Source organism: Glycine soja, chromosome 11, assembly GCF_004193775.1.
Source record: "Glycine soja cultivar W05 chromosome 11, ASM419377v2, whole genome shotgun sequence".
In the NCBI taxonomy this organism is placed as follows: domain Eukaryota; kingdom Viridiplantae; phylum Streptophyta; class Magnoliopsida; order Fabales; family Fabaceae; genus Glycine; species Glycine soja.
Window position 1 is genome coordinate 3,612,939 of NC_041012.1, and position 19,297 is coordinate 3,632,235.

The window sequence follows — 19,297 nt, forward strand, 5'->3', positions numbered from 1 at the left end:
GTATAGTTTTTCTACAAGCTTTTTGTTTAATTCATTTTTTTAATTTTACTTTGGTCTGAAATTAGTATCATGGAAATTACATACAAAATTAAGATAAAAAACTACATGATGAGTTATTTTAAGAATTTATATTTTCCTTTGTTTTAACACAACTCTTTTGGCTCTTTTTCAACATGCTAGATGCGCAATTGATTACTGCTTGCTATCAGCACAACTTTTTTTTGCTAAATATATACACATCTCTTCAACAGTAGATATTTTCTAAAACTAATTCAAACCTAACGACATGTGGCGAATACTTCAACGAATTAACGCATGAAATTAATTGTTAGGTTCAAATAATATTTCAAAACGACATTAACGAAAAATAGCAACTGGCTTTGGCAGTTTGGCCAATGGCCCAAGACAATCTTGCGAAAAAATGAAAAAAAAAAATTGCGTAAAATATTACTACATCAACGACAACATTAGTACTCCTATATACAGCCTTTCATGAAACATGACATATACGCCTTGGAGCAACCTTTGTAACTAAGTTTCTTCAGTAGTGTTTGACGTAGACTTTGATATCCGAAATGCATGCTTGAGACCAGTTATGAGCTTACTATGGCGAAGAAACTTGGTCATCTTTGGGGTCTTGCTATCGTCATGACATGATGATCCCACAGACAAATTGCACATCCCCCCGGCCACTTCCTTATTTTTCCTCCTTACGTTGTCAAGCACAAAACCCGAAGACGAAACAGACCCTCTTCCTCCCCTCTGTATTTTACTGCTCTCTGCATCTGCTGGAACAAAATGGAAACTTGCGAAACGCTCTGAGTTCAACACATTATTATTATTCCTTGTGTCATCCTCCGCTTGGTGATGTTCATGAAGGATCTTCTTCATGCCCCTAAGTTCTCTCTCGAGGCTTTGAATACGAGAGTAGGTGGAATCCATGGTCTCTTTGATCTGTGTCGTTTCGCGATCAGCCGTGTCACGCTGCAGAATTTCTCTTAGGGACGTTCGTTCTGGTTGTTGTTGTGCACCGGTGGTGGCCGGGGCCCTGGCCGCCGCAGTGACGGAGCGGCGAGTGTTGAGATGCTCCATGAGTATCGCTCTCACTATGAATCTGAGCGGCATTCGTGGGTTTTGAACACAGTCAACGAGAGTGTGAGACGAGAGCCTAGAACAGTCTATGCTGTTGCATATCTCCGATTTCTGTTCCTCTGTTAGTTTACCGTACTTGTTTTCCTTCACAAATGACAATAAATGATTATGAACGAAAGATCAGTGATAATTATTGTTTAAGATGGACGTTTTAGGCACGTGGTTATGTTTTATGGATCGTAGAAATGTTAAGAGGTGCACTTTAGATTTAGATTAAGTGTGTTTAGATTGATTATGATAAAATTAATTTAAAATTATTATAAAATTGGTTATGATAAAAGTAGAAGTTACTTTATTTTTACTTATTTCAATTTTATCATAATTTTAAAAACAATTCAAACATGTAAAATTTAATTAAAATTACAGTTAATCCACCTCCCCATAATTTACCATGATTTTGGCTATCCAAACACACATTTAACCTAACTCATCATTTCTACATGGAAAGAACATTTTTTCAAGAAACATATTTCAATAACCAGATAGAAATGTTTTTTGTGATTCTGTAATTGGTTCATTTTTAATACAAATAAAATGCCTTTCATGTGATTTGCAAATGTGTTTTTCCTCAATCAGTGTTCTTTTAGATAAAAACTTTTTCTTTTTAATATCAAAATGACTTGTAATATAGTAAACAAAAAAGAATTGTTATAATAGTATAAATAATAAGCATAATAATAATAATATAATCACAATATAAAAGTAAAAAGTAAATAACATTAATAAAAAAACGGAGAAATAAAAACAAAACAGAAAAAAGTAAGAAGTTAACAAAATACAGTTAGGACCATTATTCTAATATATAAAAATATATGCCAATTAATATATTTTATTGAATTAGTCTTTTATTTATTACATTTGAGATTTTGAATGTGTATTTATTTAGTTAAATTAATTAGCATATAACAGATTTTGATGATTAATTTGAACAATGAAAAATACATTCATATTAGAATTTAATGATGATTACTTTCTCATCAATAATTAGTTATTATTTCTTATCACATTAAAACATAAAGTAATTTTTACTTTTCAAAATATTTTTTATAAAAAGCTCATTTTTTTTCCAAAGGCTTAGCCTTTTTCTTTATGGGTTAGAAATGTAACAGACCAAAAGTTTAGCCTTTAAACAAAAAGTATTGAATTATATTACTATTTTTTTAAAATGATATTACATGAGTATTTGAGCATACAATATTCAATAAAAACCAATGCAAAAATGTAACCTGAAAATTTAAGCATTAGTTAGTTTTACATTTTAATAAGATTAGTTTTAAGTCATTAAATATGACTAATCCACGATAAATTAAAAATGTAGAAAGTCAAAAAAATGATTCAACAAAAAAAAAAAGAAGTCAAAAGTTGATTCTCATAAAGGCAAAGGAGATGTCTGATGTGCACTTGTGCAGATGATGTAGGAAAAAGTTTTGATCTACTGTTGTAATGCGATTGCGTTATATGAGATGATGACACGTGTACATAAAAAGATATAAGGTGACACGTGGCGTACCTTGAGATAAAGATCAACCATCTTGTATAGAACGTCGTGGTTGTGTAACCTTCTGTTCAGTGAATACGATACCGTTTGAAAATCCTGAGGGTGCATACCTACGACGTCGTTTAAACACGAAACGTCGTCTTCCCAAACCAGCGCTTCAATACACCTGCTGGCAAGCGACGCCGTCGTTTCGGATTCGGGGAGCAGAGCCACGCACGAGCGCAGAACCATCGACGCGTCAATGCCAACGACTCTCTCAAAATACGATTCGGTTACTTCACGGAGATTCTCTTCTCCCGTCATGCCCAATAACTCCGCCGCCACTCTAACGGTGGCAACGTTACTCGGCGTTAAGTGGACTCTGCGGCTGTAACAGAATTCAGCCACCGCAGCGAAAGTCTCGGCCGTTATGTTTAACGGCGGGGAGAGAGTTAGGTTAGAAACTCCCGTTAGATACCGTTTGAGGTATGAACTTCTTGATATCAGACGAGCCTAAATAAAAGTAAAAGCCGCAACAATAGGAGAAAGAATTTAAGGTATCTATCTATAAAATGTATATCAAATATATCAATGAACAAAGTGTTGCACATATTTTTATGTGATTAAAGGAATGTCCCCTTTTGCTGGGTTTAAAAGCAGAGCTTTTCAGACAAAGCAAAGCGTTACTAAAAGTGAAAAAGTATATGCAAAATTAACGTGTAGTAGTAGTAAATAGAATTATGGTCAGGACCTCTTGTGAAGCGAACAAAAAGAAAATGATACATGTGTGGTGGAATTCCTTTGTCTTCTTTTCTTTATATATGCCCGGGAAAATGACAATTAATCTGGGTTCTGAATTATCCTAAGGAGGAGAATTTAATCCATTGCACTGTAAAAGATGCTGACACGGGTGTGTATATAACTGTATTATGTTATGTCTGTGAGCAAGAACCATATATATCCCTTGGTTTCACAGGGTGTTCAACAAAGAACATGGGTTGTTGACCACTCTTAAAAACATTTTGAGCTAGCTGGAGTGTCCGATACTGAAGGCAGGATATTTTCCCAAGGGGTTGGTAGGCCATACCTCCCCTTTTAATGTGACTAAGGAAATTCCCACTTGCAGTACAATTCTTAATCATGTCAAATTCTATCATTGAAATACATAATTATTATTTTTTAATTTTCTTCTTCTGTAAAGTCACATTTTCACACCCCAACCCCAAAATTGCAAATTAGTATCCAACCTTGGATTTGTACAAGTATACTATATATTATCACCGAAAACTTACTTTCTTTAAGGGATTTTTGTACTGTATTCAAGTCATATTTTTGCATGTATATTAAAGAAAACACCAAAGATAAACGAGTGTACCGCTAAAAAAGAATCACAAACTTGCGGTTGCATCAGTATTATTGTAAACTATTTTGATCCAGAAAACTAAGAAAAAAGATACACTAATGTAAACAATTTTGACGGAAGAAAAAAAAAGGAAGGGCAATATTGCGTTACCAAAAGAAAACGGCAAATTAAACAACAACAAATGAATGAGCAAGATTATTGGTGAATCGACAAACCTTGTGCAGACGAAAAGAGGTTCCTTGAACACATATCAAGACATCTGGTTCACAGCCGGAGTCAAGAGACCTGAATGAATTGATCATAATTTCATTAAAAACATAGAGGGTGGGTAGGGGAACTGAATTCTTCTGCATTTATTTATAGAAGGAAAAGAAAAATGAAGTATGAGAAAGATCGAATTGGCACAAACCAAGCATTGACTATGGAGTGGAGTGATGGAGGAGGAGAAGAGGAGGAGGATGGTGAAAGAGAGGGAGAGGAGGTTGAAGAGAACTCGCGTTCTTCCTCGTAGATGGTCTCGAATTGGTTCCAACCCCTCATCTCATCGGTGACCTTGGCTTTGAATGAAAACACACGGTTTTCAAGGGTGTCTGAATGCTCTACTGTTATTTCCATGGAGGCCATAAATATGGTTTCGGAAGCCTATTAATGCCACATGTGATGACTCTTAAATGCACGCTTCAATTTGCCTTTGCTTATTTCATTTCTATTCTTATTATGTCATCATAATTCATAATCCCCTCCAATTTCCTATTCTCACCCAAATTCTCCCCTCCTCATTCTGTGCTTTCTTATTTCATTTCTATTATATTTGTTATAATTTTTTAAAACAGTTTTACATTATTATTTAATAATAAATTATTAATTGAATTATTTTTAAATAAATATTTTACACTTTTAGTGCATAATTTTTTTTCTTTTAAAAAAATTATTCTCAAGTATTATTTATAACTCTCATTTTGATCATATATAATTTTCTATATCTGTATTTCCTTTAGAACTTAAAAGGGATGAAAACATGATATTATCAACAAAATAATTAAGGAAGTTATTATTTAAAATACCAATAACTTCCTTTTATTTAGATTATTTTGAATTTTAAATGATATTATTAAAAATATTTAAATGTAACCAACATATTTTTAGATATAACTAAAAATAACATTTTTAGTCATAATATTTTTTAGAATGTAATTCTGAAAATGTAATATTAGGAGTGTTCAATCCAAAATAAAAAAAAACCGAAAAACAAATCAAATCATTTTTTTATTTGTTTGAAATATTTATTTTAAATTGATTAGTCTGATTCGTTTTGTTGTTTGTGGTCTTGAAATCGAATCAACCAACAGGTTTACATTATTTAAGTGTCACATGTTTTATATATATATATATATATATATATATATATATATATATATATTACTTGAGTTTTACAATTTTTATAGTATTGTGTATATGAAATTTATATATTGTATATCATTTTTTTTTCAAATGATTTTTGTAAGAAATGTTTGGTTTAAAATGAATGAAAAATTTGATAGATTTTTATGGTAAAACATTTAACATATTAATAAGTTTTGTAGATGGGTATTAACAATTTTTTAATGTAATTTAATTTAAAATAAAAAAGTATATAAATTTTAATGAAATAATATTTTAATAAAAATTCAACCAAAACAATTCATAAAATATTGGTTTGGTTCAAATTTTATTTTAAATGAAAATCAAATCAAATCAAACCACATATATTTTATAAGTTTAATTTGAGTGACTTTTTAATAAAAATTTGAACCAAATAGAGTTATGAATAGCATACTTAACGTAATATCTTAAAACAAACGTTTCTTTTGTTATTATTATTATTATTTTTTATACCCAATTATTGTGCAATAAAAAAGTCACTGTCTCATGAGCAATAAATCAAAACCTTCTTACTTGTCTCATGAGTAAACCAATAAGATGCAATAACCGAAGGCAAACAATTTCCTCCCTCTTTAAAGGCTATTTATGCATTCTGCCATTCCGAACGTTTCAACTTTTCTGAGTTGAATTTTTATAAAACGCAAGGGTAAAATTATTTTCATTGCTGTATAATTTAATTTTATATACAAAATTTATTCAATAGAATTGACTATGGTAATAACTGCATAAGATATTAAATTCATTAGGAGTAAAATACTATCATTAAATTTAAGTATGGAATTTTTTTATAGTAATAAATATATATAATATATGAGAATTAATTTGTTTTCTACTTTTCTTTTTTATAGTTTGAAATGACTGAAATGTTCAATTATACAAAGTTATTTTTTAGAAAACATCCTTAATTCAACACAAAAGTGACAAAACATATAATGAACTTAGTACTACATATTTTCTCAATATTTTTTCTTCTTGATTAGAACCAAAATATATATATATATAAAAAAAACAGTGCATCTCACCTAGTCAAACAGGCCCTATCAAATTGGGCTAGCTTGGCGGTCATAATCAGGGCCCGGTCCAAGACCATACAAAATGCAATTAAAATTTAAAAATGAGAAGAAAAGGAGTGAAACTGAAAACCCTAAATCTCAGTTTTTCTTATACAGCCACTCTTTCATTCTCATTGCCGTCACACAGAGAGAGAAGAGACAATGAAGTTTAACCCAAGGGTTTCCTCAAGCCGTCGAAAGAGCCGCAAGGCTCACTTCACCGCTCCGTCGAGCGTGCGTCGCGTCCTGATGAGCGCGCCTCTCTCGACCGATCTCCGGTCGAAGTACAACGTGCGGTCCATTCCGGTTCGCAAGGACGACGAGGTGCAGGTGGTGAGGGGAACCTACAAGGGCCGCGAGGGCAAAGTGGTCCAGGTCTATCGCCGCAAGTGGGTCATCCACATCGAGCGCATCACCCGCGAGAAGGTTAACGGCTCCACCGTCAACGTTGGCATTCACCCTTCCAAGGTTGTCGTCACCAAGCTTCGAATGGACAAGGACCGCAAATCCTTGCTCGATCGGAAGGCCAAGGGTCGCGCCGCCGCCGACAAGGAAAAGGGTACCAAGTTCGCTCCTGAGGATGTCATGCAGACCGTCGATTAATTTCTCTCTTTACTTTTTTGCCCTCTCTGTACTTTCTTATTTGCTGCTTTTGTTTGTGGTTTGGATCTCAAGGGTTCCGCTATTGTGAGGCCTTTCTGTTTTGTTTAATTTAATCAAATGCTTGACATTATTACTGCTATTGTTTCCTGCTTTTATTGTTTTTTTTAGCTGTTTTCGCTTTGTGATGTCCAGATTGCCGCAGTATTTTGATTTGATTAACTAATTAGGTTTTTGAGTGCTGTGTTAAAATGTGACTGGATAGGATTGGAGATGGAAATGTGATTTCGAGTAATAGAATTTAGATTGGTCTCACTAAGCACATTTATGCTGATAAAAGAAAAACTAAGTACTTTTATGGGTTAGGCAAATAGTTGGTATTTGTGCTGTAATTTGAGTTGAGAGTTTAATTATTGTGCAATCACCCTTTTACAAGGAACTGTGTTGCAGATAGAGGTTATAAGTAATTATAGTCTTAAACTCGTAAGATTTGCTTCTTGATGCGTGGAATATTTATGGTGATTCTCCATCATGCACGTTTTTAAAGTGCTCCTGCCCCCTTCCCAAATTTCTATATAAAAAAAGACTCAAATCAAAGGTGCATTTAAAGGTTTATGGTTGTATTGAGTGGTGCCTTGAGTCCTGAGAACACAATGCATGTTTTCCCAATGTTTTTTGATTGGACTACAATATGTCTTGTTTACTTACTGTAGTCTCATAGTGATGATATCAAATTTATGTTTGCTTGTCATTATTCATCCTGGCATCTTGTTGCAATTATAATTCCGTAGTCTCTCCGTTGGCTCTGGTCACTAAGGTTGCCCTTATTATCCTTGTGACCATGTTTTGGAAAGTAATGATGGCTCATTTTTCAAAGGGTCTGTAATCATGAAGTCTTGAATAACACTCAGGCTTTGACGTGACAAAAGTCTCTTTTCAAGTGATGAGTTAAGATGCTTTCTCTGCCAGGAGTAGTGTATTATTTTCCTTTCCTAAAATTTGATTTCACCTGAGTTAAGATGCGTGGAACGAAAGCTTTAACAAAAACGTATCAAATGTTGAAATTGTGAGAGATGCTTTGCCATATGTTAGTTATGTATGTATTTTTCCCCCTGGATTTCAGATTTTTGTTAGTAGTTTCTGTCATTGGTCTTTTGAGATAATAAAATAAAAATGAATGCAATATTAGTTTTACAGGGCTATAATAGTATTAATAATTTTACTATATTTTTTGTATTTACTTAAATAAATCAATTTATTTTTTTGATTTAGAGAGATTTTCCACAAACAATATATTCTAGCTTACCACGTATCCATTTGGTTGAAAGAGACATGTCAGTGACATTGTTTTGACCCTCTTTATAACACTTGTTAACTCTTACTTTCGTTGACTAAAATTTGTTAACATATTACACTATATAATGTTGCACCAGTACCAATCCTTTTAAATGTAATTTTTTCATTAACAAACTAAAGATATAGCAAGTGTTTTTTGTACTTTTATTTCAATTTAAAAATGTAATATAATTATATATTTTAATTGATATTAAAATTTTAAAAGTATAACATGTTGAAAGAATCCCCTAGTCCTGTACAAAATATATAAAAGTGTTTACTATAAACATTGCCATGTTTAATATATCAACATAGTATTGCCATGTTTAAGAAATTTATAATATAAACCGTGTTAAGTAATTTTATTGAGGAAAAAAAGGTTTAACATGTGATTAAGGGAATGTGTGCATTTGCAATTCATTTAACACGTCTTTGTAATGTGTAAACAAATTCAAAAAAATTACCCCGGACCAAACTATATATGCTTAAGGTTGCATAAAACTTAGAAAATATTATTTCTGGTTCTTTTTATAAGAAAAATGTATTTTTATATTATGCTTGCGTCTTATAAAAATGTCTGATAAAATAAATATAAAATATATTAATGAGACTTTATATTATACTTGCCTGTGAATTTTCTCATTCAATTTTTTTTACACATTTTACTGTTTATATTTTTTAACATTTACACATTATATCATCCATTTTTTTTTTCATATTTTAACATCATATTTTTCAATTATGTGTATTTTACCATCATATTTTTTAACTTTTGCATATTATACAATCATGTTAACAATTTTGCAAAAAATAGTAACATCATTTTTAGGGACATGCCAACATCTCAATACACATTTCAAGAATAATTAAAATGTGGAAAATTGAAAAGTAATAAAAAAAACTTGAAAGATAAAATTCGTAAAATTGTGATAGTTAAATGATAAAATATGTAATGAAGCCAAATTTTTATATAAAAAAAGGTAAAACATCAATATTTTTTTAACAGGAGAGAATAATGGCTGAACTGCGTATGTATGTGTGTTAAATCTAAAAATTCAAGGGGCATAGACACTTAACGAGGCCAATGAAAGACGAGATCTGTTTTTCTTTTTCAATTCTATCTCATATAGTTCAAAATTTTGGAAGGCGAGAGGAAATGAGGACCATAGTTTTGTCCCTCCAATATTAGGAGAATTTGGAGACGGAAAGTCAATTGTAATTTTTGGACTGTACCGACAATATTTTCCTATAATCATTTTTAACTCTGAACCTCTCCATTAAATTTTCCTAAAATCGCCTGACACTATCTCAATTCTTACGGATAAAAATAAAAATAAAAGCACAACAATATATTTCTCCTCCCCTCCCCTTTTCTTGAACCTAATAAGGTGGTCAGACCTTTTCCCTCCTTCCTCTTCCATTCTTTGAACCAAATACACTGAAAGACTTGAAACAATATTCTAGCCGATTGTAAGTAACCAAGTGAAAGAAAACAATATTGAAAATAGAATTTAAGTAAAAAACACTCGATAAAAATCCTCCTAGACAACAGGACCTCCAGATCTTGTAATGCCTACCACAATGTTGGAGGAAACGCAGAAAATTCAATAAAAAATGGGAAACAGAAGCCACTCATCCAAGTTATTGAAAATTCAATATTTTATCCATTCATGAAGAGCCTAGAAATGCTCATCTGTTGAGCTAATTATTTTCCCTCCTTTCAAGGGCCACCAAAAAAATTGAACGAAGTTTGGAACTCCGATCACTTTTCTCAAAAATGAATAAAAACCTCAAGGTTTGAGGGCAATAGCCAATCCAAACCTGGGCTTTTTATCCAGGGCCTTGGTGTCAATCTCACCAGAAACAGTAAACACTGACTTTGGTATGATCTCATGCTGCAGGAGGGCCCCAAGCTTTCCATGATTGTTGAGCCTTGCTTTGACCTGTGTCAGAGGGTCAACAGCAAAAGACCCTCCTACTGTAAAAATGTTCTCATTTGTTGAGAACTTTCTAGTGATCTCTGCAACAGCGGCACTCTTCTTCAATAGATCCAGATGATGGAGGTATGATGCTTTAATGCTGTCACCCTTGTCACCACTGATTGGGAAGTACATGTTCAGAATCAATTTGTTAGCTTTCAAAATGATTGAGATTACTAGATAATTTGGAACACAAATTTTATGGGTAAAAGAAACTAACAGGATTACTGAAGCAGAAGAATCAGGTCTCGTGACACTAATTCCAGCAGTGTATTTTGTAAAACCACCAGATGAAGTGTCATAGCCTGCCTCAGCACCCAAAGCAATGGTTGGGGTACCAACAGTGGCAGAAACATCAATGACAGGGGATTGCTTCAGTGCAACAGCTGTTGTTAAGGTAGCATGGTCATGGAAGTATTGAACCTCTAACTGTCAAAAACAAATCAGATAAATTTTCAGAAACAATGCCTGGCAGTTAGTTTAGTTGAATTTCCCAACCAGAAGATGCACGTTTATGTACCTTGCCAGAATTATAATCAGGCAGCTTAAATGAAGCAATAGTCTTGGTGGATGGAAGAACGTCATTGAATGTGAGGGTTGTGGAGATCTGGGGGAAAAAAAGGACTATGTAAATAAGATGATTTACTCAAGAAAATACACTATTATAACCTCAGAAGACAAAGTAACCCACAGTTGATGCGGTGTCCAGTTTAACATCAATAATAGTGTTCTTATACTTGTACAGTGCTGCCACATCCCCAGTGGAGAGTCCTCCTTTCTTGACAGATGTTGAAGTGAGGGCCTGAAAGGAGAAAAAGCAAGTCATATTGAAATGAACATTATGCATCTTTTGCTCCTAGCAAGTGACCATGTGCGCTGTCGCACATACACAGCATTACAAAAGCAACCATGACAACCAAAAATTATATTAGCAAGTCAAGAATTAAAAATGAACATAAACATAAAAATGTAAATAGATACCCTTCCCATATATAAATATATATAAGCTTTCACTTAGATGTAAGGCATCAGCTTCAACATGAACCCACTACAATATGACATTAAGAATAAATTCATATTCATGCTCAGTATGTTATTGTTGATTATGAAAAGTTTGTGTTCAGAATACTAAAAAAGGTATAACAATAAAATAAATGAATTATTTAACTTAAACACTAATTGCATTCAGATACAACCCAACTTGGCATTGAATCTATGTCCTCTATCAGCCTATCCAGATATCACCATACCTTCACCCAAGTGGTCAATCTTACATTATCTCAGTCTTAATTATATACTTTTAGTCACTTAGATATACAGAAATAAAATTCCAACCATCATACTATTTCTATCAACCTCTGCAGTCTAATATCAGCCTTTGTTATGCACCAAAGTCATGTTTCCAGTCGTTGGATAGTTTATGGGTAAAGGTGCACAACTTGTTTGGAAATTCATGGTTTACAACACCTAGTAGTATATATCAGAATTCTGAACCTGAGTACAGAAAGATGCACAAAAATGGCATAACCAGCAACATAACTTCTATCAGCAATCAATAACTGTCGAGAATACCCCTTTTTAAAATGATTTTTAACAAGATTCCACATCTGGACCTACATTTCTTCTACTTCTGATTCCAAGCACAAACTCAAGGAGAATGCCATTTCTTGCACCCTTATATTTGCCCCCAGCTCATCTAGACAGTATCAAAACCCTTCTGCACAAGCCTAAATGCAATCCAATAAGCTCTACACATTCAATCACTTTTTTTACTCCAGGTATGGTTCATACAGTGTTGTTCCCCAGTTGTCATCGAATAAATTAGCATTTTGATAAAGACAATCATGCTACAATAGGATAAAGTTTGTTTTCTGTAAAAGGAACTTAATTAACTGACAGTTGATAGGGACTCATGTCAGACTGCATATTATGAAAACAAAATGCTCTGTTCTTTCTTATGAAAGAACTTAATTAATTGATAGTTTATACTTGATCGATACTCGTATGCCAGACTGCATATTTTGAAAACCAAATGTCGCAATGACATAGGGGCTAGCAGTAACCCAAAATAAAAATCCACAAAGTGAATAGAATACCACAAAACAAATTCAGACAGAAGAATGATTTAGTAGAGCAAGTCACCGCGCATCTAATATCCTCGAATTCCTGTAATTAATTTTAATTTTGCAGCGATGAATCTGTCTACACAATACGGATTAACTTAACATACTAACAATGTAATGTGGAATACGCTTAAAATACAAATAAAAATAAGCGAACTCGACATAATCGAAATTTTCAGATGCAACTTCATGATTCGTAGAAAAAACAAGTCAATACAATAGGTAATCAAGCTTAGAAAGGAACGAGCAAGCAACGGTCATGAGCAACCTCATAATGCGAATAAATTAATTTACGTACATAGCATTGCAATAGATCTTGACCAAAGGACCTCACAGACAAAAATGCAATTAACGTAAATATAGAAAAATAGATTGATTATAATGGAAATTGGAAGGGCTTACCACTCCGGAGATGCTGTATGAGGAAATGGTGAGTTTCTGATCGGAGTTGTAGTCCTTAGTCAAAAGATCTATAAGAAATAATGACAGATAAAAAAAAAAAATTAGCAAACTATTTTTTGATTTTTTGCTTCTAGAAAGTGATGTGGAATCAATAACGGAGATTGTTACAGAGCGTTTTTGTTCACCTTTGGATTTTTTGCCGATATCGGTAAAGAGACCCGGTCCCTTGCTCATTTTCGATTACAGAGAGAGAGATCTTGATGCACTGAGCTTCACGAAACAGGGTGTGGCGAGGAAATGACGCCCTTTTTCTTCATTTTTTTTATATCTTAAATGCGAAATGATGTAATTTGGAACCGCGAATCTGGATGGTTGAACTGGTTTTGTCTGATCGTGCGTTTCCATCCGTTGATTTAGGAGGCGATTATGATGCGTGGGACCATCATGCCCTCTTCCTTCGATCTGATTTCCAGGTAATACAATTCTACGAATTAAACTTGAGAAATGTTTGGAAAACATTGTTTAACACACTATAATCAATTAAATTTACAAATTTCTGTGAGTTTTACATATAATTAGTGAATTAATTTTATAATTTTTGATAAATTTTGAGTTTTCGTAAAAAAAAAAATTAACGTGAATTTATTAAAAGAAATGCGTTAGAAATTAAAGTGTATTGATAGTTTTCCCTGTTATACTGTTGTCCTGCCTAGGCACATGGATGTCATTCTATGAAGCATGTACGTGACTCAAAAGTTTGACAATTATTTTATGATTAATATTCATATTGACTTATTTATTTTTACTTATTGTTTCTTGCTGAAAAATTACTATGGTATATATTTAGATTAAAGTTTACAAATTCAAATTTGGGTAAAATTTATTTTATAAAATGAGTTAGTAAAAATATTTTTTTTCTTTCATTTTAAACTAAATTTGTGTGTGCTCAAGTCAAGATTATCGACCAAGATTTCTTATTACTGTGAGTATGAATAACTTCATACTAATATCATATCATAGTTAAAAAAATGGAATTTTAAAATAAAATTTGGATAAAACATGATTTATAATCAGACATAACTAAAAATCAAATAATATTTAAAAATGGATGAATAGTGAATTTGGTTCTGAAGGTGTGATGTATTGACATTAAGTTACAAGTAAATTATATTTGTAATCTCTCTCTGGTGGGTTAGTTTAACATATTATTACACGTATACAAGTAACATTTTAAATCTACACAAAACTTTTTCCAGAAATTTTCATTCACAATAGAGGTAAAAAAACTCGTGTCACTTCGCTTGTTTCATTCTTAGCTTATTCCAAGCTCCTTCATATATTGTGATACCTACTTTCCTTAATTTGGCTCCATTCCAGATAGTACCTTCCCTTCCCTGGCCCTGCGTTGACTGGTCCAAGTCGTATCCGCGTATGGAAACTTAAAACCGTTCCATTCCATTGATAATATATTAACATTAATTCAATACAATATATGATCTCCAACCTAGCTACCACGTACTGCATATAGATATATAGTCACGGATGAATTGATGCCATGGTGCGAGTATTCTCAGCTCCAATGATTTCTTGCACTTCATTGCGAACATTTTTGTTTAAATAACTCTCCATCACTTTCTAGGGCTTCATCCACACTGATAAACAGAGTCATAAGATTTCAGAGAAGAAAAGGTCCAAGTACATTAATTAAGAGCTGAAGCTGATACTTGAAGGTGATGGAGGGTTGTTTAAACGAGAATTTTCGAAATAAAGTTGAAGAAATTTGTCGGAAGGTTCTCAGGAAAAAGAGTAAATTATGACCCAAGGTAACAGCAAGCAATGGTGGAAATCTGCATCGCATCCCCTTTGGTATGCATATATATTTGCATGATTTATATTGGATTTAAGTTTATTAGGGTTGCTGAGTAATTCTCTACGGACAAATTTTGTTTCTTCCATTTGTAATTGTAAAAATATTGCTTTTTGATCATTTTTTTACGCCAAAATTGATTGGCATTTTTTTAGGCAATTGATTGATAGAGATTACTGATGTTATTTTACCCCCAATTTAATCTGCATTCCATCACGTGTAATATCTTTCTAACAATTTTTAAGTTGAAAAATCCTCTGTCAAGAAAAAAAAGTAGAAAAATCTTCTTTTGCTTTTCGTTTTGTGTGATTCATGATATTACGTTTTTCTCACTCTTTCCTTTTGCCTTTTTTTATAGGTTTAATTGTATTTTTGGCCTTCTAATATATTAAATATTTTCTTTATATTTTTAATTGTTAAAATTTCATCTCTTTATTAAAAAAAATTATTTTATTTATTAAACTATCATGCATTTATTTAATAGAGATATTTACCCATTTTGTGAATTTTAATTTTAATATTGTATATTTTAATCATTTATGTTTAAGTGTTTTTTTGTCATTTAGGTTTGAAAATTCTCATTTTGATATTATATGTTTTTAAAGGATTTCATTTCCATCATTTTTAAGGTAAACATTATATATGTTAATATAAAAAATGTGATGTAGTTGTTAATACGGATTGAGATAATGATATGCCATATTGATTGAAATGACATAGTTTCAAATTATGTTATTTTGATTTTTTAAGATTTTAAAATGATTTCAATTCAATTGATTAATCCTTTAAATGGTTTTATTTTAGTTTTATTTCCAATTGTTTATGCTTCCTTGACGTTCTTTGATAAAATATGCAAAAAAAAAAAAAAAAACAAAAAACAAAAAAAATATAATACTCTGGAAAAAAATTGAATGGTAAAGTAGAATAATGATAGTCAGATAGTAAAATTGCAATTAAACAAAAAATATATATATGAACTAAAATAAATCCAAGATCATTTACAGAAATTAAAAAGACACTTAAACTAAAAATATATTTGTATTTCAATAAGAATTTTCTTAGATGATTACCAATTATTTATTTGTTTTGCAAAATAAAAATAAATCTTGTTAGATTTCTTAATTTAAATCTACTATAAGTTTGAAACCAAATATATATTTTATTATTAATTAATTTTAATATAAATATATTACTATATTATTAGTTAGGATCTTAAAATAATGATTTTTTGACAAATTTAAATGATGATTTATTATTGTAATTAAATAAATTATTTTTTTCAATGTTTTGATCACTTGGTAATTGATTCCGTAATTATTGTGATTATAAAAAAGATTCCATAAAACTAATTAATTGGTTGTTCTATAATATAAAATAAAAAAAAATATGTAAAAATAATAGTTTAATTTATTGATTCAACCAAAATATATATTTGTTGCAATTACCTTAATTACTATACTTATACTTTTTATGAATTAAAAAAATAGTGATATTTGTCAGTAAAAAAATAATACGGTGTCGCCAAATGACAAAACCTTTTTTTAATAATAGATGATAATAAATAATGAATAGATAATATATAATATTATTTTTTTGTTGATTATTTCCAATTTGGTTCAATTCTATTCGATTTATTAGGCTGAACCAAACCATGGACAAGATTAAATACGTGTTCACATAAATTAAAATGATATAATGAATATGAGAATATAAAATTACATAATATAAATTAATATTCACAAATATTTATAAGATATATGTATATTTTTAAAATTAAAAATTGTATAATTAACACCCATAGAAGACATGGATATATACTTGTATTTTACAAACTCCTACAGTAGGCGAATACAACCCTAGTTTCTTTTTTTTTTTTTTTTGGAAAGCAAAATCAATATATCTATCATAAATATATAAGTTGAATAACCTTGGTACAAGATGTATCAAGATCAAACATATTACAGCAATCAAAATCCGCGATCCCTCAATAAATAGCCAGAAGAATTGGCAAGCTTACCAGTATCGTATGTACCTGCATTTAATGTACCCGTGTGACACACCCAAAACCAACTGTAAATGATTACAGAATATTTAATGATATGTCACTAAATATTGTACAACCCTAGTTACTAGTATTAAAAGGTTATCCACAAAATGATCTTGAAACAAGTTCATCGAAAATCTCAAACTGTAACTTCTCATTATCGTGTGTCCCAAATGAATCTGAAATTTAATTTAGACTTGATAAAAAAAGTTAATATTTTGAAAAGCTCAATAAAACTTTGTATAAAAATATTGAATTGTATGTACACGATAATATTAGTTTACGTTTGATATACACTTTTATTAGTATTAGACGAGATAAAATTTAATTTTTATTATAAAAATATTTATTTAAACATATATTATATTCATGTAACTTTGTTATATTGCCTTAATTTTGAAAAATAAAAATATGCATAAAAATTAAAATAAATATGACCATTATATTATTTATAAATTAAAATGACCTAACGTAAATTAATTTTATTATAATAATTCACGTAACATATTACTTTTACACTGAATAGTATTTATTATTTTTAATTATTAATTAAAATATATTAAAATGGAGTATATTTTTATTTTCCCCCGTGGTCAAGGAAGGAGAAGGTCATCACTGAAGCGGATAGCGAATGTTGGTTGGAGAAGTCAACGCCATCAACAATAAGAAGCTAGACCAATCTGAATTCGGGTTCATCATTTCTCAGGGGCTGTAACATGTTGAAAAATTCATCAAACTATAGTGTTTCTTTTGTTCGGAGACAAATAAATTTTATCGTTCATAGCCTGGCTAGAAAGACAATTTTCTATGTTCCTTCCCATCACTTTAGTGATACTTTCAATTGTATTGATGCACAAATTTCTTTGAAAATAATACGAGGTAATTTACATTAAAAACAAAAAGTATTGAGTACATTTATATTTGACTAATTGATAATGTGTTACCCTTTTGCGTTGTTTCTTCATCTCCACGACATTATAGGATGCTGACCTTAGATCCATGAGTCTCCGTTTTTTTGTAAACACGGCTATGAGAAATTGAAAGGAAAGAAATAGAACCTCGGATCTTCTCTGAAATCCCAGTCAAGCACAATCTTTGTTGTTTGTAAAGCCCTGAAAGTCATGTCATTCATAAGAAGATAAGAAGTATTTACTTGTACTTTTTTTTAACTAAATTATTTAGTATCTCTGGTTTCTAAGTGTCACTCGAGATATTAGGAGAAGTTTTGATTTTTTGGATCGATTATAAAATTAATTTTTAGCTTCAGGCTTAATCACACTTAAAATTTATCGTTTCCTTCAAAAATGTATTATACTAGGATTGAATCCTAATTTTTTTTTATAAACTTAACCTATATCATCAATCGAGTTACACTCATTGGATATTTTTAATATGAATTATTGAGTTGGATTATTGAGCTCAAAAACTCATCCATAATTCTAAAAAAATTCACTTTTTTCAAAAAAGTATTATTTTTTAATGTCATTTGAGAGAGAAAAAGATTTTTTTTTTCTTTTTATGCAAGTAAAATTCAAGAATCCAAATTGGGTTCTAGCACGGGAGAAAAAAATGACAAATTTTTATATCCTATGTGATATTATAAGATTAACAAAAAGTGATTAAAGAACTTAAAATGAGTTCTTCCACTAAAAATGCTCTTATACCTTTCTCTTGTTGTGTTTTAACTTCTTGATTACAAAATTCTTATCTTATTTCTAACTATGTCTTGTTTTTAAATATTTTAATAGAAAAATAGAGAAAGAGATTTTTTTTTTTAATATTTTCTATTCAAATCTTGTTAAGTCAAAAGATATTTGTGTCTTAAAGATGAATCATGACTTCTAATTATTTTAACCAAATGCAAATAAATACAAATAATAAAAATTGTATCTGATATATTATTAGATTATGATCTATCTTTATATGTCTGAAGTTTTCAGACGATGCACTCACAAGACGATCTAGTATAACCTTTAAGTTGTGTATTTAACACTTCCATTTAGTACTTTATGTCTGAATTTCTTCCATGCAAAAAATATTTTTCTAGAATTTGTCAAAGTCCTATAAAAAATAAATGAAGTCTACCGTCTAAAAAACACTGATCTTCATTAAAAGACGCACTCTGTTGTTGCAGACCTACTATGATGAAAGAAATGACTTTCCTACTCGAGATACAAGACACGCTATCCTATCAGCATGAATTTTGCATGAAGAAGGAACATGCATTTAATGCAAGTTAAATAGACTCAAGACCTTACACAAACATCAGTGTGAAGAATCCAACCATTGAAATACAACGAATACTTGAAGATGAAGATTATATATAAAATAAGCTTCAAAGAAACAAAACACGAAAAATTGATGCGAGTTTTTCTTTCTTGTAATTTTTTTTTATAAATTCCTGTAAAGATATTAAGCTCTTAAAACACCTTGTATACTTTGAAAAAAAAAGACTAAAAATATTAAGTGATATATTTGTTC

General features: G+C 30.8%; 3 protein-coding genes across 3 annotated transcripts; 1 reads left to right on the forward strand and 2 right to left on the reverse strand.

Moving 5' to 3' along the window:
* Positions 1-296: 296 nt before the first annotated feature.
* On the reverse strand, positions 297-4,645 carry LOC114374812 (BTB/POZ domain-containing protein At3g49900-like). The gene is made up of 4 exons (XM_028332510.1): positions 4,402-4,645; positions 4,208-4,277; positions 2,663-3,142; positions 297-1,236 (listed from the first exon to the last, which is right to left on the reverse strand). The coding sequence occupies exons 1-4, from the start codon at positions 4,614-4,616 to the stop codon at positions 532-534; spliced, it is 1,470 nt and encodes a 489-aa protein (XP_028188311.1). The 5' UTR covers positions 4,617-4,645; the 3' UTR covers positions 297-531.
* Positions 4,646-6,545: 1,900 nt separating this feature from the next.
* On the forward strand, positions 6,546-7,241 carry LOC114377619 (60S ribosomal protein L26-1). Its single transcript, XM_028336222.1, has one exon. It carries the CDS (start codon positions 6,629-6,631, stop codon positions 7,067-7,069), a length of 441 nt encoding a protein of 146 aa, XP_028192023.1. The 5' UTR covers positions 6,546-6,628; the 3' UTR covers positions 7,070-7,241.
* Positions 7,242-9,872: 2,631 nt separating this feature from the next.
* Positions 9,873-13,247, reverse strand: LOC114377500 (mitochondrial outer membrane protein porin 2-like). Its single transcript, XM_028336042.1, has 6 exons — positions 13,091-13,247; positions 12,906-12,973; positions 11,072-11,182; positions 10,901-10,987; positions 10,601-10,809; positions 9,873-10,498 (listed from the first exon to the last, which is right to left on the reverse strand). Exons 1-6 carry the CDS (start codon positions 13,137-13,139, stop codon positions 10,192-10,194), a joined length of 831 nt encoding a protein of 276 aa, XP_028191843.1. The 5' UTR covers positions 13,140-13,247; the 3' UTR covers positions 9,873-10,191.
* Between the last annotated feature and the right edge of the window lie 6,050 nt (positions 13,248-19,297).

What these genes read in the sequence shown, in the direction of transcription:
- LOC114374812 (XM_028332510.1), bottom strand. Translation starts at nt 4,616, where the DNA reads ATGGCCTCCATGGAAATAACAGTAGAGCATTCAGACACCCTTGAAAAC. An exon ending in CACTCCATAGTCAATGCTTG is followed by an intron (nt 4,278 to 4,401) that starts GTTTGTGCCAAT and finishes CAATTCATTCAG; the next exon opens with GTCTCTTGACTCCGGCTGTG. An exon ending in CCTCTTTTCGTCTGCACAAG is followed by an intron (nt 3,143 to 4,207) that starts GTTTGTCGATTC and finishes ACTTTTATTTAG; the next exon opens with GCTCGTCTGATATCAAGAAG.
- LOC114377619 (XM_028336222.1), top strand. Translation starts at nt 6,629, where the DNA reads ATGAAGTTTAACCCAAGGGTTTCCTCAAGCCGTCGAAAGAGCCGCAAG.
- LOC114377500 (XM_028336042.1), bottom strand. Translation starts at nt 13,139, where the DNA reads ATGAGCAAGGGACCGGGTCTCTTTACCGATATCGGCAAAAAATCCAAA. An exon ending in CATACAGCATCTCCGGAGTG is followed by an intron (nt 11,183 to 12,905) that starts GTAAGCCCTTCC and finishes TTCTCCTTTCAG; the next exon opens with GCCCTCACTTCAACATCTGT. An exon ending in CTGATTATAATTCTGGCAAG is followed by an intron (nt 10,810 to 10,900) that starts GTACATAAACGT and finishes TGTTTTTGACAG; the next exon opens with TTAGAGGTTCAATACTTCCA.